The sequence below is a fragment of the Cherax quadricarinatus genome, chromosome 12 (genome assembly GCF_038502225.1).
Source record: "Cherax quadricarinatus isolate ZL_2023a chromosome 12, ASM3850222v1, whole genome shotgun sequence".
In the NCBI taxonomy this organism is placed as follows: Eukaryota; Metazoa; Arthropoda; class Malacostraca; order Decapoda; family Parastacidae; genus Cherax; species Cherax quadricarinatus.
The window spans coordinates 28,701,482-28,722,613 of NC_091303.1; the positions used below are offsets into that span (position 1 = coordinate 28,701,482).

General features: G+C 38.8%; 1 protein-coding gene across 1 annotated transcript in view; it reads right to left on the reverse strand.

Moving 5' to 3' along the window:
* Window positions 1-21,132, reverse strand: part of MED16 (mediator complex subunit 16) — a 292,898-nt gene that overhangs the window by 134,429 nt on the left and 137,337 nt on the right. The window contains exon 13 of the mRNA XM_070084299.1: window positions 11,667-11,854. Coding sequence (XP_069940400.1) covers window positions 11,667-11,854 — 188 coding nt within the window. The remainder of the gene's footprint in view (window positions 1-11,666; window positions 11,855-21,132) is intronic.

Here is a 21,132-nt window from a genome sequence, read left to right on the forward strand (position 1 = left end):
TCTCATTATGCACTGTGTGCTGCAGGATTTTTTTTATACTGTGCATACTGACCACTTAGACCCATTCTTTCTTATGTAGGCCTACCAGCTTTCTCTCGCTAGATTTGAAGGAGCTAGAATTTATGCGTACTAGTACGGCACCAGCCCTGGTGTGCAAGCCGTACTAGTACGGCACCAACCCTGGTGTGCAAGCTGTACTAGTACGGCACCAACCCTGAAAGGGTTAATACTATATGTTAGTGTAAACTTGTTATCTAGCATTTATAAGTGGAGAAAATGGTGTTCCACTTATACAGCAACCTAACCTGCTGTGTAAGTGGGGCCCTACTGTACATAGTTAAAGAAACAAGGCTATGTTTGTAGTGCTCTGTAAATAATCTGCTGTACAATTTTTCAAAAATTTCAATGATTTTAGCACTTAATGTACTACCTTCTCTTTTAATCATTACAATGTTTCACCACTCTAGACTGTACTAGACTGTACCAGGATCACCAGTACTAAACTGTACCAGGATCACCAGTACAAGACTGTACCAGGTTCACCAGTACTAGACTCTACCAGGTTCACCAGTACTAGACTGTACCAGGTTCACCACTCTTAAAAAAACTTTCTAGTATCCTTCCAGCTTTACTTTTTTCCTCTACAACAGTGATCTCCTGTTCACTCATTAAAGGAACTAATAAATCTCCTTTACCTTATTTAAATTCATATGTGGCTATCATGTCACATCTTTTCCTGCCATCAGCCAATGAGAACATCTTCAGCATTTTCAGTCTTTCACTGTACAGTGGGACCTCGGTTTTCATCATTAATTCGTTCCAGAAAGTCTGACGAAACCGAATTTGATGAAAACTGAAGCAATATTTCCCATAAGAAATTATGTAAATCCAATTAATCCATTCCAGACACCCAAAAGTATTAACAAAAAATACATTTTAAAGAGTATAACTATAATTTTACATACAGAAAACAATGGGAAATAAATATAAAGGACTAATGAAATTGATAAACGTACATTTAACATCGCTTTCACCTTTGTTGAAGACTTTTGTTGGAGTATAGAAGATGGCGAGGGGGAAAGAGGGAGGAGAGGTTATCTCTACCACCATCACTACCACAATCACTACGACTGTCTACCACCATCACAACCACTGCCACCCTCTACCACCATCACTACCACCATCACTACCACCCTCTACCACCATCACTACCACCCTTTACCACAATCACTACCACCCTCCACCACCATCACAACCACTACCACCCTCTACCACCATCACTACCACTCTCTACCACCATCACTACCATCCTCTACCACTATTGCTACCACCCTCTACCACTATCACTACCACCCTCTACTACCATTGAATTCTATCGTATTTCTCGCATTCTTTATCAAAGGGCTGGCACTCGGAACTTTCTTTGACCCCATGGTGGTTTATTTAGCAGTTGCACTCAATAAACAAGCACAAAAAAATGGATTATTATGAAATGTTTCAGATGAACATGCAGGGTAATACTCACTTGACAAGAAACAAAGCCAGACTGACTCAGAACGCATGGGATGCTTTGTGTGGGAGCTGGCAGGTGGACACATTTGTTATGATGGACCACTCCAAACTCTACGAAAACCGAGACGATGAACAAAAACTGTGACAAAATTTTGACGAAAAAAGTCGTCAAAAACCGAATTTGATGAAAACAAGGGCAAACAATAACTGAGGTTCCACTGCAACTCTCAATTTTTTTTTAGCTCTAGGTACTGTTTTGTAGACCTCTTCTATCCTGTCCATTTTTTTTCTTTTTAGATGTAGGCACCACACAGCAGCTAAATATTTTAACTATGGGCTCAGATTAAGTTGTAATAAAGAACCGTCAATGAATAAAGAGGAGGGATGGGAGGCGCAAACCGCTGGACCTGTCAATCTTGGAATCATAGTTTGTGCTGCCCATCCATCCTTCTGTTTATTCACTCCAACTATGGTTTAAGAACATAAGAACATAAGAACGAAGGAACACTGCAGAAGGCCTACTGGCCCATGCGAGGCAGGTCCAAGTCTCCTACCGGCTTAAGCCAATGCACCCAACCTCGTCAGGTCAGGTCACATTGACTTAAGGGAGGAACACGGCAACCGACCTGGTAGCACAAGCTATCAGGTCCAACTCACACCCACCCACATCCACTCATGTATTTATCCAACCTATTTTTAAAGCTACGCAACGTTGTGGCCTCTATAACTGTACTCGGGAGTTTGTTCCACTCATCCACAACTCTATTACCAAACCAGTACTTTCCCATATCCTTCCTGAATCTGAATTTTTCCAACTTAAAACCATTTCTGTGAGTCCTGTCTAGGCTAGATATTTTCAGCACACTATTTACATCCCCTTTATTTATTCCTGTCTTCCATTTATACACCTCAATCATATCCCCCCTAATTCTATGTCTTTCTAGAGAGTGCAGATTCAGGGCCCTTAGTCTATCCTCATAGGGAAGGTTTCTGATACATGGGATCAACTTTGTCATCCTCCTTTGTACATTTTCCAGAGAATTTATATCCATCCTGTAATACGGTGACCAAAACTGTGCAGCATAATCTAAATGAGGCCTAACCAAGGATGTATAGAGTTGAAGAACAACCTGAGGACTCCTATTATTTATGCTTCTTGATATGAAGCCAAGGATTCTATTAGCTTTATTGCGAACACTTATGCACTGTTGTCTTGGTTTCAGATTACTGCTAACCAGAACTCCTAAATCTTTTTCGCAATCCGTAATATTAAGATCTACATTATTTAGTTTATATGTGGCATGGTTATTGTCCTGTCCAACATTTAGAACTTTGCATTTGTCTATATTAAACTGCATCTGCCACTTCTCCGACCACACATAAGGGGGATTACCAACAGACCCCTGGCAGTCTTCAAGCTGGCACTGGACAAGCACCTAAAGTCAGTTCCGGATCAGCCGGGCTGTGGCTCGTATGTTGGTTTGCGTGCAGCCAGCAGCAACAGCCTGGTTGATCAGGCTCTGATCCACCAGGAGGCCTGGTCTCAGACCGGGCCGCGGGGGCGTTGACCCCCGGAACTCTCTCCAGGTAAACTCCAGGTAAACTGCATCAGTCTATTCAAATCTTCCTGGAGTGCTCGAATGTCCTCGTCAGAATGAATTCGACGGCCTATTTTGGTGTCATCGGCAAACTTGCCGATGTCGCTCTTTATGCCCTCATCTATGTCGTTTATGTAGATTGTGAACAGCAGGGGGCCCAACACTGACCCCTGTGGAACACCACTCGTAACGCTTCCCCACTCTGATTTCTCCCCATTTATGCAAACTCTCTGCTGCCTATTTGTCAACCATGCCTCTATCCAGGAAAAAATTTCTCCTCCTATTCCATGTGCTTTAATTTTCCTCAATAGTCTCTGATGTGGGACCCTGTCAAAAGCCTTACTGAAGTCCATATACACAATATCATATTCATTACCATGATCTACCTCCTCAAATACCTTAGTGAAAAAAGTTAATAAATTCGTAAGGCAGGAACGCCCCTTTGTAAAACCATGCTGAGATTCGTTGATTAATTTATGCTTTTCAAGGTGGCTACGAACTGCCTCGGCAATTATTGATTCCATAAATTTTCCCACTATGGAGGTTAGGCTTATTGGTCTATAGTTCGAAGCTAAGGACCTGTCACCTGTTTTAAAAATAGGTATCACATTTGCCATTTTCCACTTATCTGGCACCATGCCAGTTTGTAGTGATATGTTGAAAAGATTAGCCAAAGGTGTGCTAAGCTCCTCTTTACATTCCTTTAGAACCCTTGCATTTACGGCGTTCTGCTAATACTGGCGATGTCAAATTATGACCAAAATTTGCTATACGGCAAGCGGTCTTTTAAATACGGCGCCCCCCACCCGGTTTGTTTACATTTTCCGTGACCACATCTATTATGTCAGGAAACTTTCCAAAATTTCAAGTGTTTTAAAGTTACTGCATATTTTATATGTACTCTGATAATTATACTTATGTGTACCTGTACCTAAATATACTTACACACTGTGCTGGTGTGCAGGTACACATTAAAATCGCTAAGTCTCTCTCTACTCATGACGCCAATACTACGTAATAATAATCACTCTTGGGCACACTAAATGTCTTATTTTACATTAATATAGGCATTTTCATTAATCCATCTATGATATTTTCTTCAAAATTATATATGAAACCCATTACATAGCATATAAACATAATACATACACTCAATAAAAATTTATGTAAATATGAGATTTGTTTACAAAGCAGCTGTGTAGATAGTGTCGGAAGAATTATGTTTTCTCTAGTCAAACTGGGGGATACCAGTAGAAAAATATTCTTTTCGTATGCCTTTACTCTATATACAGCAATTCACGACCCTTGTGGGTTTAGTGCTTTTTATAATTAATAATATTAATAGTAATAATAATATTATTCATTATTATTATTAATAATAATAATAATTAATATTTATTATTATTAATAATAATAATATTATTTAATATTATTATTAATAATAATAATAATAATAATAATAATAATATTATTATTATTATTATTATTATTATTATTATTATTATTATTATCTTCATTCACTCTAAAAATGGTGTGTTGCTGTTTGTTTATTCTGAACTAACTTGTACAACTTGTACACAATGTAAGAGTATTTGTATTGTGAGGTAATTATTATTAAAATAAAAAAAAATATTGAGGTAAATGTTTTACAAACTCTTACAAATGGACGTGAATGAACTAAAAGTAGACACATATTAATACGCATTTATTTCGCCTGACCAAGTGATCGTCCACTACCTGTTCAGTTTGTGTTCTTACATTGTCTCAACTCTGTATCTCGTTCTCTCTCTCGTTTACTCTTTCATTAACCCTTTCAGGGTCCAAGGCCAAAATCTGAAGTCACGCACCAGTGTCCAAGAAATTTTGAAAAAAAAAAAAAAAAAAAAATTATTTTTTCTTACAGAATTAAAGAGCATATTTTTGTGAAGGTAATAAAACAAAAAAAATTAGAATCTGATCAGTACTTACCGAGATACAGTGCCAAGAAGTTTGTAGAAAATGATGTGGTGGCGGCAACATCGACGAATTCCACATACGCGTATTATATTATTTTGTTGTTTTAGTTGTTTTTTCTTTTCTTTTCCAATTTTTTTCTATTCCTACTAACATTTGGGGCCTGAGAGACCAATACTGTATATAATTGATATATATATACTCACTGTATTGAACACAATAACCGCACTAAAGTTATTATCATATTATTGTTTACCACTGTTGTTTATTACAATAAACATGCACAAATATTGTATAATACTAATGTTCTATCATATATTTACATATTTACAATCACTGGACATGGTTTTAGAACTGCTGGAGCTTGTGGAACTCCTTGAAACAAGGCACCATGCACAGAGGCACCTTACATTCCTCACACATAAACCGAGTGTCTTTGCGTCTTTGTTGCCGTCGTTTTGTTTGTGCACAGACAATGCATCTCTTCTGAGCAAATTTCTTTTGAGTTGAAGGAAGCTGTATTATGAAATGATCACCTTCTCTTCTCAAACGCTTGGGTATATTGTGATGAATTCGAGGACCATGTTGTATTGCAGGTGTTGTTACCTGGTACTTCATTATGAGTTGTCTGACAACAGACAAACAAAATTCACCATACGGTGGTCTGTTACCAGTCTTTATTTGGTACATATTATATGCATTCAGCATTGAAATGTCCATGAGATGGAAGAAAAGTTTCATGTACCACTTGTAACTCTTACGAACACAGTCAACAAAACCAATCTGCATGTCACACTTGTCAACCAAGCGCATGTTTTGTGTATAATCAATCACTGTCACTGGTTTTCGAATACGTTCATTAGTCACTCGATCAACTTTGCCACTGTCTTGCATTTCATTACGGTGAATGGTTGTCAACAATGTGACATCTCGTTTGTCATGCCACCGTAATGCCATGATGTCATTGGCAGTAAACACCTGCACGTCATCACCACGAACACCTGCATTGAGCCTGGGCATATGTTTACGATTAGAACGCACTGTGCCACACACATCTGTCTTGTTCACTCGCATGAAATCACTGAGTAATGGGCTTGTGTACCAGTTATCGGTATATAATGTATGGCCCTTACCAAGATAAGGTGCCATCATGTTTCTCACTACGTCACCTGATATACCCAATAACATCTTGGTATCTTTCAATGTTTTACTACCCGTGTATACAACAATATCCAACACCAGGCCACTGTCACAATCACAGAGTACAAACAATTTTATACCAAAGCGGTTCCTCTTGCTCGGTATATACTGCTTGAATGACAGTCTACCTTTGAACAAAATCAAAGACTCGTCAATTACAAGATTCTTGAATGGATAAAAGTATATCCTGAACTTTTGTTTGAGATACATGAAAACATTTCTAATCTTGTATAACCTGTCACTTCTGTCAGGCCTGGTTTTGTCAGAGAAGTGCAACATACGTAACAGTAAGATAAACCTGTTCACTGGTATTATTTCACTGAAGGATGGGGTACAAATTAGCCGATCTGTGGACCAGTATGCTTTTATATTATGCTTATAGACGTGAGGCATAAGCATTATTGTTGCAAAAAGCAAATACATTTCTGCAACAGTCGTCTCTTTCCACCTGTGTAGTCTTGACTGTGGTGATAAGATCGTATTTGCCATGGTGTACTGAAAATACTTATTACTTTCCCTGACAATAATTTCCATCAATGGCTGGTCAAAGAATAATTCAAAGAATTCCAGTTCATTGGCCGTGGTTCCAAGGGGACAGGTAGGTAGAATTCCACTTTGCGAGTCATCAAAGTGGTGAGGGCTGGGAACAAAATTGGGATTTTGCTGCCAATCCCAGATACGGTTTGCTGGTGGATACTGGACATCATAGGCTGGTTGTACGGGTGGTTGTGGCGGGCTGGTGGGTGACGCTCCGCTTTGTCCTTGAACTGACGAGTCAGCAGCGTGGGTTCCCGCGTGGCACAGCGAGTCACGCATGGCGGTGCCACTACCACCACCAGCCCCACTAACACCATCCACTGATGTCTGTGGCCCATCCATGCCAAGTGTAGCCACATCATCCTCACTATCACTACCTAAAACGGGTGTAGGGCCACGGGATGTACTCCGGGATGTACTCCGGGATGAACTCCTCCCCTGGGCACAGCATAGGGTACACTACCCGAGCGCATGCGGCGGCGAACATACCGACGCTTCACTGGTGAATATGTTTCCTCACTATCACTACTCGAATGATCGTCGAGCGCAATAAAATCACAATCCACGTCAGAATCATCGTCATTACTGAAGTCAGAGGCCAGGCCACGGGAAAATATTAGTTTTCTCTTACGTTTAGGAACACCCGACCGTGAGTCACGAGTGCCCACACCAGAGGTAGAAGGTCGAGGATCGTCGGGGTTTTCTGCACTATTATCGATATCCTGGTCATTATTTTCGGTCACTAACTTATCAAAGCCGTAGAATTCGTCTTCATTTCCACTTCCATCAGTGTCAGAACTATCAGACAGGAAGAGGAGAGTCCCAATTTTCCGGGGAGTGAGAGCTGACTTGCGACGAGGCATGGTGAACAAGGGTGACTGAGCCGGCGTTCCCACAATGCTATGCAGGCGCCTAGATTTTTTGTTTACGGCGCACACCCACGGCGCAGACCCATTCTCTCATATGTAGGCCTATGAGCGCTTTCGCGCTAAATTTGACGGCGCTAGAATTTTGGCGTAGATCTACGGTTTGGACACTCACCGACCAGCCGTAGATCTACGGGACGGACCCTGAAAGGGTTAACTAGTTGGCTCTCATTGACGATGGCGTCTAAGGTTAGCTGTAATAAAAAGATAAGTCGTAAGCCTCTTGCATTAAGTGCCAAGTTAGAGGATGATGGTGTGCCATTTTGATTTTATTCAATAAACACCCTGCCACACACTGTGTGTATCTTACCTTCTATTGTGTTTTTAATGCCTATTTCTATTGCTAACTTAATATAAGTTAGTGTAAACTTGTTGTCTGGCATTTATTGCATATTTTATATGCTCTGATAATAATACTTGTGGAGCCGGGTGGAGGGACAACATTACGTTTTCTCTGCTCAGCCATCAGAGAAAACGTGTATGAATCTGCGTTTGGCCCAGCCACTCCCTCACTCCGCTTTTGTTTACAATTTTTGGCATGAATTATTCATTACTTCTACCTTCGTTTATGATGGCATCTAAAGGTAGTTGTTAGAAATGATTAAATTCAGTGAACAAGGCATGTCGATGTTAATAATATGGCTCTGGGCCACAGTGTAGGTAGCCGGTAGGTATAGCCCAGGCAGGCTACACCTACCGGCTACCTACACTGACTTTATACAAATAAATACTACTCACCTCTCTTCCTATATTAAGACTACACATATTTTAAGGTAAATAATGAGTGTACTGTATGTGCATTTTACCTCTCTGGGATGTTTTAAATATTGTATATTAAGTATGAGACGGGGAGCCAGTGCTACCTACACCTGGGCTACCTGCACCTGACTTCCTACAAATAAGTACTACTCACCTCTCTCCCTACATTAAGATTACAAATACTTTAAGATAAGTAATGAATTTACTGTGACTGTATTTTACTTTGTGTGTTTTTAATGCCTGGTTCTATTACTAACTTAATATAATTTAGTGTAAACTTGTTGTCTGGCATATATATGCATTTATAAATGGAAAAAAATGGAGTTATGCCTTCCGGTGATGCCTGCTTTCCGGCGACAGCCTGGAACCTAACCCGCCGTATAAGTGGGGCCCTACTGTATATTGAGAAAAAAAAACTCCGACCTTTTTTTTTTAATTAAAATGCCGACTTTGTGGTCTATTTTCGTATAGTATTTATGGTTGTATTCTTGTTTTCTTGGTCTCATTTGATAGAATGGAAAACATGTTATAGAAGTAGAGGTGATGTTGATTGGTTTTACTATGAAAAGAACCTTGAAATGGAGCTCAGAGTAGGGAAAATGTTTGATTTTTGCCGATGTTCAGAAGTAAACAAATGTTGTCATTTTCCAATAAATGTCGAAGTAGCCATTCTAATATGCAGTTATGAATGGGTTGACATTATTTATACAATTATTACAGTATTGCAGTAGTTTGTATAACAGTAAATCTTGTATTTTTTGTTTGAATAAAAATTCAAAATAGAAAGCAAGAGTAATATCAGAGGGGCCTGGAGATGTGACTGATGAACAAAGAAAATGTTATTGTAGAGCCAGGAATGTCTGCATTGAAATTGTCATATTTTTTAATTTTAGCGAAATTGGCCAAATTGCAGATTTCTGACCACGTTATTGGGTATTTGAAATCGGTAAATGGCAGTCTCTTGTACTCAATCGATAGCAAAAAGGGAGTTCTAAAGAAATAGCTATGAGTTTGGTCGACTGGAATAATGGACTTAGCTGAAAATAGGGCTCAAAGTGGGCGAAATCGCCGATTTGTAAATATTGCTGAGGTCGCTAACTTCGCGAGAGCGTAATTCCATCAGTTTTCCATCAAATTTCGTTTTTTTTTTGGTGTCATTACAATCAGGAAAAGATTCTCTCTCTATCATTTCATAAGATTTTTTTTTTTTTTTTTTTTTTTTTTTTTAAAATTTTGCGACACCAGGAGACATCTCAGGATTGGGGGTTGCGACAGTCAAGGGGTTAAATCTCTCATACCAGCCTTTGCTGGCCCTAAATTCACTAACAGCATCACTTGTTCCAGGCATTTTCTTTGCAAGATCCTCATGCAACTACTTTGCTTTCTCACAGATCACTGACTCCACAACACTATCTCCCGCTAATTGTTTTTCCCTGATCCACAACAATAATAACTTTTCCATATCTTCCATCATTGGTGACCTATGTTTCGTTATCACATTTACTCCTTTCGCAACATCAGCTTCCTTGATTTCTTCTTTCTTTTCTAGGATGGAAGTGATGGTAGATTTGTTTTTCCCATACATCCTGGCAAGTTCCAGCACTCGCATACCACTCTCAAATTTTTCAATCACTTCTCTCTTAAATTCCATTGTGTTTCTAACTTTCTTTACCACAGGAACTTTACTAGGAACTTTTTTTTGGGGCCATGCTGACTTATTTTGCAGTTGCACTTAATAAATAGCAGAGAAAAACAGTGAATTATAGTGAAATGTTTGGATGAAAGAGCAGAAGCTTCCTTACATGGCCAGTGACACAGCTACACTGACTCAGGAATGCGTGAGTCGCCAGCTGATAAGCCTCCAATATGGCCGATAAGTGAAATAATTGCAGATAACCGGAAGCTGAGAAACTGGCCAATAAGTGAGTTGGCCGATAAGCGGAACGACTGATAACCGAGGGTTCACTGTATGTACATGCATTTATACATACATACATACATCAAGGTTTTTCTTCTTTTTTTTTAATAGCTCTTGTTCTTTTTTATTTCGTCTGTTGTCCATGGGGAAGTGGAAAAGAATCCTTCCTCCGTACGCCATGTGTGTCATATGAGGTGACTAAAATGATGGTAGCAATGGGCTAATAACTCCTTCTCCTGTCATGATTGCTTGGCAGATACAAGATATAGTAATTAAAAGATCAAAACACAATTCACAAACACAGCTAGCTTGTAGCAGAGAAAGACTGGGCACGTATGAACTATGAATGCTGGGATGATGTCGGGGGATGGCAGGGGATAGCGGGAGGTCTCCCAAGCTGATCCACAACAAGGCAGTTGCTTGAGGAAAAGTGATTTTTTTTTTCCTTCCTGCAAACTGAACCGTGTTTAATTAATTTTACGTGTTACATAAAATTGTGCCGCAATTCTTCAATCGTGCTATACCCAAATTGTGCCAAATAAACTTGTGCTAAATGATGGTCTACTGTACCTTATAAGTCAGTCATTTGGCCACTTTTACACAAAATTATAAAAATACCAATTTAAAAATAGAGTGCCAAATAAACAATGCAGACATTCCTGGCACTAAAACAACATTTCCTTTGTTCATTAATCATGTCCCTCAGGCCTCTCCTATATTACACTTCCTTGATGTGTTAGAGCAAGGAGTAATGATGGGCATCCTCCCCAGTCTGTGCCTGACTGGCCCTACTGGCCAATCTGGCACAGATTGGGCTGTGTAGCCATCCAAGATTTTGCATGTAACTCAATTCCATGGTGATTTTTTTTTTTTCACACTTGTAAGCTTGGAGTTTTTCATGCAGATCAGTTTATAGTTGCAATTTTTCAATTGCGTTAGGTTACATTAGCAATTTTCTTTCAAACAAAAAATCTCTTCTCCAATGCAATAGTTTTCCCTTTATTCCTCCTATGTCTTCTAGTTTCCAAAATGGTCTTTTATTGGAAACTCTTACCAAAAGCTTTCTTAAAAATCTCAATAAATGCAATCAACAAATCCACTTCTTTCATATTTTTTTTAATGCTAGACACTTAAAGAATGAATTTGGTATGATTTTTTCAACAAGATTATTTGCTAAATAGGTCACTGTTTGCAACTTACATGACTTTAAGCACAGGACCCAAATACTGTACAATATCTACACAGTTAAATTAAGATGCTTACCTTACTATTCTGGGCCAGCATGAAAAGAATAAAAAGTGCGAGGTCAGCTGCAAACTGCAGTAATGGTTGAAGGTTCTGCAACTGTCCTGGATCCACTTGACAGTCCTTGATATTTACTGAACTGCACAAGTGATCCAATGATTTCTCAATATCCAGAATATCAAGAGAAGAGCGGCTTTCTAGGTATCCTGAAAAAGATGGTAAGAAATAGTGCACAGAAAAAAAAAAATATCTTGACATCATCTCCAACATGGGAGGTACTGTAGTTTTTGTGTAAATGAAATCAAAGTTCTGCAGGTCACCAGTATTGTTCTTCACACTAGAACACAAGTTTACTTTTGGAACAATATCTATGGCTTTGTAATTTGCAAAATTTTACTGTGTGCTGTACTCTACTTTTTTATAAATATCCAAATTTCATTTTGCCCTTAACAAAAGATGTGTTTCTGCTGTGAGTCCTGGGGTCCCACTTGGAATATGCTGCATCTCATTCATGCCGATACTCACCTTTCTAGACCCCAACAAGATCTACAGACATGCTATGTGCTTAATAACAACCTTCTTCACCTTTGGTTACCAGATGTTGTTTGCTTATTATGATCGACATCACTCTCCAGTGCTTCCTTGAGAGCACTGGAATCCAGCTGTCAGCTGAAACACCAGAGCTGGGGAAGGTGGCAGAAACCATGGATGTTTCAAAACAGGTTTTTACCCCCCCCCCCGGAGGTGGGAGGAAGGAAGCTTGCTTGGAATCATCCGACCTGTATCCATGATAAAAGAGGCAGCTGTTGACTGAAAGGATGAACCCCCCCAAAAATGGGGCATGATTCTGTCAGACACATACAGATCATGTAAGACTGATATACAACAGAACCTCCATACTCAGCCTTCAGTTAGGCCCACACCAGCATGCAGTAAGATAAAGGAATAAAATTCTGGGAGGTAAAGCAGTCTCCCACAGGGCCTCCACAAGGCTAAGAACAAAGATGTCAGGATGCTCTCGACCAAGCTGATGAGAACGAGGTGCTTGAACTGTGTACATGCCTGTTCTTAAGGAGGAAGCCTCAAAGGGAAGTAAGAGTGATGCAAGGACTCACAACACTGAACTCTATGAATCCTTTGGCATGCTTTAGAGCTTGAAGAATGTTGACTTAGAAGACTGAGCTGAGAGGAAGTAGAAAGACTGCCTTCTGGGAGGTGTACTGCCATTGCGTTGGCTCTGAACTGACTGCTGGTTGGTCCCCAAGGTAGTTTAAAAACCACCTAAAGAGACGACTTCTAAATGATCGACAAGGAGCAAGAATGATGTAAGAACACTGTTGCAATGGTCTAGTAAAAGAGGTCATCATGAAGGAAGATGCCTAAGATAGATGCTTTTCAAGAACACATTTGCAAATCCAAACTGTTTTAATAGCATTACCAAGGTGGAATGACTTTAGGAGAAACTGGATGACCACTGCTAAGGTGATGTTAGAGACAGGAATGTTAATACCACAGAGAAAAGATTAAAAGGCATACTAAACAGTCATGTACTGATAATGAGTGGATGGGCAAAGATATGCCACAATCAACAAAAAGTCAACTTTTTTAACACACCAGCCATCTCCCACCAAGGCAGGGTGACCCCAAAAAACAAAACACATTTACCACCACTCATTCAATAGCTGTCTTGACAAAAGTGTGCAGACATCACAATTCAAATAACCCTCCCAACTACATCTCCATCCCTCTTCTTCCTGTTTTTCTACATCCTCTCTATGTGCCATCCTCAGGCCAATGAATTATACCTTTCGTAACTCCATCCACAATGTCACCCAATTTCTACATTCCAAATTGTCATCCTAATATTCACACCGCACATTGCTCTCAAACCTAACTTCTCCACTCCTAACTATTTTTTATTTATTAACACATAAACCAATTCCCACCAAGGCAGGGTGGCTCTGTCTTGCCAGAGGGGTGCTTTACACTACAGTTATAAAACTGCAACAGTAACACCCCTCCTTCAGAGTGCAGACACTGTACTTCCCATTTCCAGGATTCAAGTCCAGCCTGCTGGTTTCCCTGAATCCATTCATACATGCTATTTTGCTCACACTTCAACAGCATGTCAAGTATTAAAAACCATTTGGCTTCATTCACTCCTATCAAATATGCTCATGCATGCTTGCTGGAAGTAAAAGCCCCTCGCACACAAAACCTCCTTTACCCCCCCCCCTTCAACCTTTCCTCAGCCGACCCCTACCCCGCCTTCCTTCCACTACAGATTTATACACTCTCAAAGTCATTCTGTTAAGTTCCATTCTCTCTATATGTCCAAACCACCTCAGCCCACTGGATAATAGTTTTGGTAAACCTGCACCCCCTCCTAATTTCCAAATTATGAATTTTCTGCATTATATTCACACCACACATTGCCCTCACACATGACATCTCCACTGCCTCCAGCCTTCTCTTCACTGCAACATTCATCACATCTGCTTCACACCCATATAAAAGCATTGGTAAAACTATACTCTCATACATTCCCCTCTTTGCTTCCATGGACAAAGTTCTTTGTCTCCACAGACTCCTAAATGCACCATTCACCCTTTTCTCATCAATTCTATGATTCACCTCATCCTTCCTAGACCCATCTGCTGTCATGTCCACTCCCAAATATCTGAATATGTTCACCTCCTCCATAATCTCTCCCTCCAATCTAATATCCAACCTTTCATCACCTAATCTTTTTGCTATCCTTATCACCTTACTCTTCTCTATATTCACTTTTAATTTTCTTCTGTTACATACCCTACCAAATTCATCCACCAACCTCTGAAACTTCTCTTCAGAATCTCCCAAAAGCACAGTGTCACCAGCAAAGAGCAACTGTGACAACTCCCACTTTGTATTTGATTTTTTATCTTTTAACCCCACACCTCTTTCCAAGTCCCTAACATTCACTTCTCTTACAACCCCATCTATAAATATATTGAACAACCATGGTGACATCACACATCCTTGTCTAAGACCTACTTTTACTAGGAAATAATCTCCCTCTCTCCTACATACTCTAACCTGAGCCTCACTATCCTCGTAAAAACTCTTCACTGCTTTCAGTAATCTACCTCCTATTCCATACACCTGCAACATCTGCCATACTGCCCCCCTATCCAACCTGTCATACGCCTTGTCCAAATCCACAAATGCCACAAAAACCTCTTTACCCTTATCTAAATACTCTTCACCTATATGTTTCATTGTAAACACTTGGTCTACACACCCCTACCTTTCCTAAAGCCTCCTTGATCATCTGCTATCCTACTCTCTGTCTTACTCTTAATTCTTTCAATAAGGACTCCATCATACACTTTACCAGGTATACTCAACAGACTTATTCCCCTATAATTTTTGCATTCTCTTTTGCCCCTTTGCCTTTATACAAAGGAATTATGCATGCTGTCTGCCAATCCCTAGGTATCTCATCCTCTTCCATACATTTATTAAATAATAGCACCAACCACTCCAAAACTATATCCCCACCTGCTTTTAACATTTCTATCTTTATCCCATCAATCCCAGCTGCCTTACCCCCTTTCATTCTACCCACTGCCTCACAAACTTCCTCCACACTCACAACTGGCTCTTCCTCACTCCTACAAGATGTTATTCCTCCTTGCCCTATACATGAAATCACAGCTTCCCTATCTTCCTCAACATTTAACAATTCCTTAAAATATTCCCTCCATCTTCCCGATACCTCTAACTCTCCATTTAATAACTCTCCTATTTTTAACTGTCAAATCAATATGTTCCCTAGGCTTCCTCAACTTGTTAATCTCACTCCAAAACTTTTTCTTATTTTCACCAAAATTTGTTGATAACACCTCACCTACTCTCTCATTTGCTCTCTTTTACATTGCTTCATCACTCTCTTTACCTTTCTTTTTCTCTCCATATACTCTTCCTTCCTTGCACCACTTCTACTTTGTAAAAACCTCTCATATGCTAACTTTTCCTCCCTTACTACTCTCTTTACATCATTATTCCACCAATTGCTCTTCTTCCCTCCTGCACCCACTTTCCTTTAAGCACAAACTTCTGCTGAACACTCTAACACTACATTCTTAAATCTACCCCATTACCTATACTCTCACTAGCCCATCTATCCTCCAATAGCTGTTTATATCTTACTCTAACTGCCTCCTCTTTTAGTTTATAAACCTTCACCTCTCTCTTACTTGCTGCTTCTATTTTCCTTGTATCCCATCTACCTTTTACTCTCACTGTAGCTACAACGAAAATGTGATCTGATATATTTGTGGCCCCTCTATTCAACAGTCTTTTTTCTACCTATACGTAGTCCAACAAACTACTGTCATTATGCCCTACATCATATCTTATATACTTATTTATCCTCTTTTTCTTAAAATATGTATTATGTATAATTAAACCCCTATCTATACATAGTTCAATCAAAGGGCTCCCATTATCATTTACACCTGGCACCCCAAACTTACCTACCACACCTTCTCTACTGTTTCTTAGCATTTAGGTCCCCTACTACAATTACTCTCTCAATTGGGTCAAAGGTTCCTATACATTCGCTTAATATCTCCCAAAATCTCTCTTCTCTACATTCCTCTCTTCTTTAGGTGCATACACACTTATTAAGACCCACTTTTTGCATCCGATGCTTATTTTAATCCACATAATCATTGAATTTACAGATTTATATTCCCTCTTCTCCTTCCATAACTGATCCTTCAACATTATTGCTACCCCTTCCTTAGCTCTAATTTTCTCAGATACTCCTGACTTAATCCCATTTATTTCTCCCCACTGAAACTCGCCTATCCCCTTCAGCTTTGTTTCGCTTAGGGCCAGGATATCCAACTTCTTTTCATTCATAACATTAGCAATCATCTCTTTCTTATCATCTGCTCTACATCCTGCACATTCAAGCATCCCAGTTTTATAAAGTTTTTCTTCTTCTCATTTTTAGTAAATGTGTACAGGAGAAGGAGTTATTAGCCCATTGCTACCATCATTTTAATCACCTCATATGACACACATGGCGTACGGAGGAAGGATTCTTTTCCACTTCCCCATGTACAACAGACGAAATAAAAAAAGAACAAGAGCTATTAAAAAAAAAGAAGAAAAACCTTGATGTATGTATGTATGTATAAATGCATGTACATACAGTGAACCCTCGGTTATCAGTCGTTCCGCTTATCGGCCAACTCGCTTATTGGCCAACTCGCTTATTGGCCAGTTTCTCAGCTTCCGGTTATCGGCAATTATTTCACTTATCGGCCATATTGGAGGCTTATCAGCTGGCGACTCACGCATTCCTGAGTCAGTGTAGCTGTGTCACTGGCCATGTAAGGAAGCTTCTGCTCTTTCATCCAAACATTTCACTATAATTCACTGTTTTTCTCTGCTATTTATTAAGTGCAACTGCAAAATAAGTCAGCATGGCCCCAAAAAAAAGTTCCTAGTAAAGTTCCTGTGGTAAAGAAAGTTAGAACACAATGGAATTTAAGAGAGAAGTGATTGAAAAATTTGAGAGTGGTATGCGAGTGCTGGAACTTGCCAGGATGTATGGGAAAAACAAATCTACCATCACTTCCATCCTAGAAAAGAAAGAAGAAATCAAGGAAGCTGATGTTGCGAAAGGAGTAAATGTGATAACGAAACATAGGTCACCAATGATGGAAGATATGGAAAAGTTATTATTGTTGTGGATCAGGGAAAAACAATTAGCGGGAGATAGTGTTGTGGAGTCAGTGATCTGTGAGAAAGCAAAGTAGTTGCATGAGGATCTTGCAAAGAAAATGCCTGGAACAAGTGATGCTGTTAGTGAATTTAGGGCCAGCAAAGGCTGGTATGAGAGATTTAACCCCTTGACTGTCGCAACCTCCAATCCTGAGATGTCTCCTGGTGTCGCAAAATTTAAAAAAAAAAAAAAAAAAAAAAAAAAAAAAAAATCTTATGAAATGATAGAGAGAGAATCTTTTCCTGATTGTAATGACACCAAAAAAAAAAAAACGAAATTTGATGGAAAACTGATGGAATTACGCTCTCGCGAAGTTAGCGACCTCAGCAATATTTACAAATCGGCGATTTTGCCCACTTTGAGCCCTATTTTCAGCTAAGTCCATTATTCCAGTCGACCAAACTCATAGCTATTTCTTTAGAACTCCCTTTTTGCTATCGATTGAGTACAAGAGACTGCCATTTACCGATTTCAAATACCCAATAACGTGGTCAGAAATCTGCAATTTGGCCAATTTCGCTAAAATTAAAAAATATGACAATTTCAATGCAGACATTCCTGGCTCTACAATAACATTTTCTTTGTTCATCAGTCACATCTCCAGGCCCCTCTGATATTACTCTTGCTTTCTATTTTGAATTTTTATTCAAACAAAAAATACAAGATTTACTGTTATACAAACTACTGCAATACTGTAATAATTGTATAAATAATGTCAACCCATTCATAACTGCATATTAGAATGGCTACTTCGACATTTATTGGAAAATGACAACATTTGTTTACTTCTGAACATCGGCAAAAATCAAACATTTTCCCTACTCTGAGCTCCATTTCAAGGTTCTTTTCATAGTAAAACCAATCAACGTCACCACTACTTCTATAACATGTTTTCCATTCTATCAAATGAGACCAAGAAAACGAGAATACAACCATAAATACTATACGAAAATAGACCACAAAGTCGGCATTTTAATTAAAAAAAAAAGGTCGGAGTTTTTTTTTCTCATTATGCACTGCATGCTGCAGGATTTTTTTTATATGGTGCACACTGACCATACAGACCCATTCTCTCACATGTAGGCCTACCAGCTTTCTCCTGCTTGATTTGAAGCCGCTAGAATTTATGAGTATATACAGTAGGGCCCCACTTATACGGCGGGTTAGGTTCCAGGCTGTCGCCGGAAAGCAGGCATCACCGGAAGGCATAACTCCGTTTTTTTCCATTTATAAATGCATATATATGCCAGACAACAAGTTTACACTAAATTATATTAAGTTAGTAATAGAACCAGGCATTAAAAACACACAAAGTAAAATACAGTCACAGTAAATTCATTACTTATCTTAAAGTATTTGTAATCTTAATGTAGGGAGAGAGGTGAGTAGTACTTATTTGTAGGAAGTCAGGTGCAGGTAGCCCAGGTGTAGGTAGCACTGGCTCCCCGTCTCATACTTAATATACAATATTTAAAACATCCCAGAGAGGTAAAATGCACATACAGTACACTCATTATTTACCTTAAAATATGTGTAGTCTTAATATAGGAAAAGAGGTGAGTAGTATTTATTTGTATAAAGTCAGTGTAGGTAGCCGGTAGGTGTAGCGCCTGGGCTATACCTACCGGCTACCTACACTGTGGCCCAGAGCCATATTGTTAACATCGACATGCCTTGTTCACTGAATTTAATCATTTCTAACAACTACCTTTAGATGCCATCATAAATGAAGGTAGAGGTAATGAATAATTCATGCCAAAAATTGCAAACAAAAGCGGAGTGGGGGAGTGGCTGGGCCAAACGCAGATTCATACACGTTTTCTCTGATGGCTGAGCAGAGAAAATGTAATATTGTCCCTCCACCCGGCTCCACAAGTATTATTATCAGAGCATATAAAATATGCAATAAATGCCAGACAACAAGTTTACACTAACTTATATTAAGTTAGCAATAGAATTAGGCATTAAAAACACAATAAAAGGTAAAATACACACAGAGTACACTTATTACTTACCTTAAAATATTAATATTAATGTGTGAGAGGTGAGTGGCAGGGTGTTTATTGAATAAAATCAGAATGACACACCATCATCCTCTAGCTTGGCACTTAAAGCAAGAGGCTTACGACTTATCTTTTTATTACAGCTAACCTTAGACGCCATCGTCAATGAGAGCCAACTAGTTAATGAAAGAGTAAACGAGAGAGAGAACGAGATACAGAGTTGAGACAATGTAAGAACACAAACTGAACAGGTAGTGGACGATCACTTGGTCAGGCGAAATAAATGCGTATTAATATGTGTCTACTTTTAGTTCATTCACGTCCATTTGTAAGAGTTTGTAAAACATTTACCTCAATATATTTTTTTTTATTTTAATAATAATTATCTCACAATACAAATACTCTTACATTGTGTACAAGTTGTACAAGTTAGTTCAGAATAAACAAACAGCAACACACCATTTTTAGAGTGAATGAAGATAAAGATAATAATAATAATAATAATAATAATAATAATAATAATAATAATAATAATAAAAATAATAATAATAATATTATTATTATTAATATTATTAATAATAATAATATTATTATTATTAATAATTATTATTATTATTATTATACAGCGCTGTATAGCCCTTGTGGCTTAGCGCTTCTTTTTTATTATAATAATAATATTATTATTATTATTATTTATTATAAAAAGCACTAAACCCACAAGGGTCGTGAATTGCTATACATAGAGTAAAGGCATACGAAAAGAATATTTTTCTACAGTTACCCCCAGTGTTTGACTAAAGAAAACGTAATTCTTCCAACACTACCTACAGAGCTGCTTTGTAAACAAATCTCATATTTACATCAATTTTTATTGTGAGTGTATGTATCATGTTTATATGCTATGTAATGGGTTTCATATATAATTTTGAGGAAAATATCATAGATGGATTAATGAAAATGCCTATACTGATGTAAAATAAGACATTTAGTGTGCCCAAGAGTGATTATTATTACGTAGTATTGGCGTCATGAGTAGAGAGAGACTTAGCGATTTTAATGTGTACCTGCACACCAGCACAGTGTGTAAGTATATTTAGGTACAGGTACACATAAGTATAATTATCAGAGTACATATAAAATATGCAGTAACTTTAAAACACTTGAAATTTTTGAAAGTTTCCTGACATAATAGATGTGGTCACGGAAAATGTAAACAAACCGGGTGGGGGGGCGCCGTATTTAAAAGACCGCTTGCCATATAGCAAATTTTGGTCATAATTTGACATCGCCGTATTAGCAGAACACCGTAAAGCGGAGCCTTACTGTATACGTCAAACACGGTGGCTCGTAAGACGTATATATACGACCGAAATAGTCAAAGGGTTAAGGAGAGTTGTGCAATGTGGACTAGGGTGCACACTTTTGGTGAGAAATGTCACCATGACCCAGCTGAAGCAAGCTACATCTGCAACAGGCTCAGTGACAGAACCTTGTCCCACTCCAGGGAAATCTAAAGAGATGCCAGAAACAGAGCTCTCTGGACAGATATTTTGTGCAACAGGAGTCCAGTAACTTTCAAGCTGGTCCTAGTAGCATTAAAAAACAAAGAAGTAACCCCAGATAGGGCTTTGATACCTGAAGTCCTCATGGAAGGGGATTCCTCTTCCAAAAAATAAAACCTCCTCCCTCTCTCCTCCTC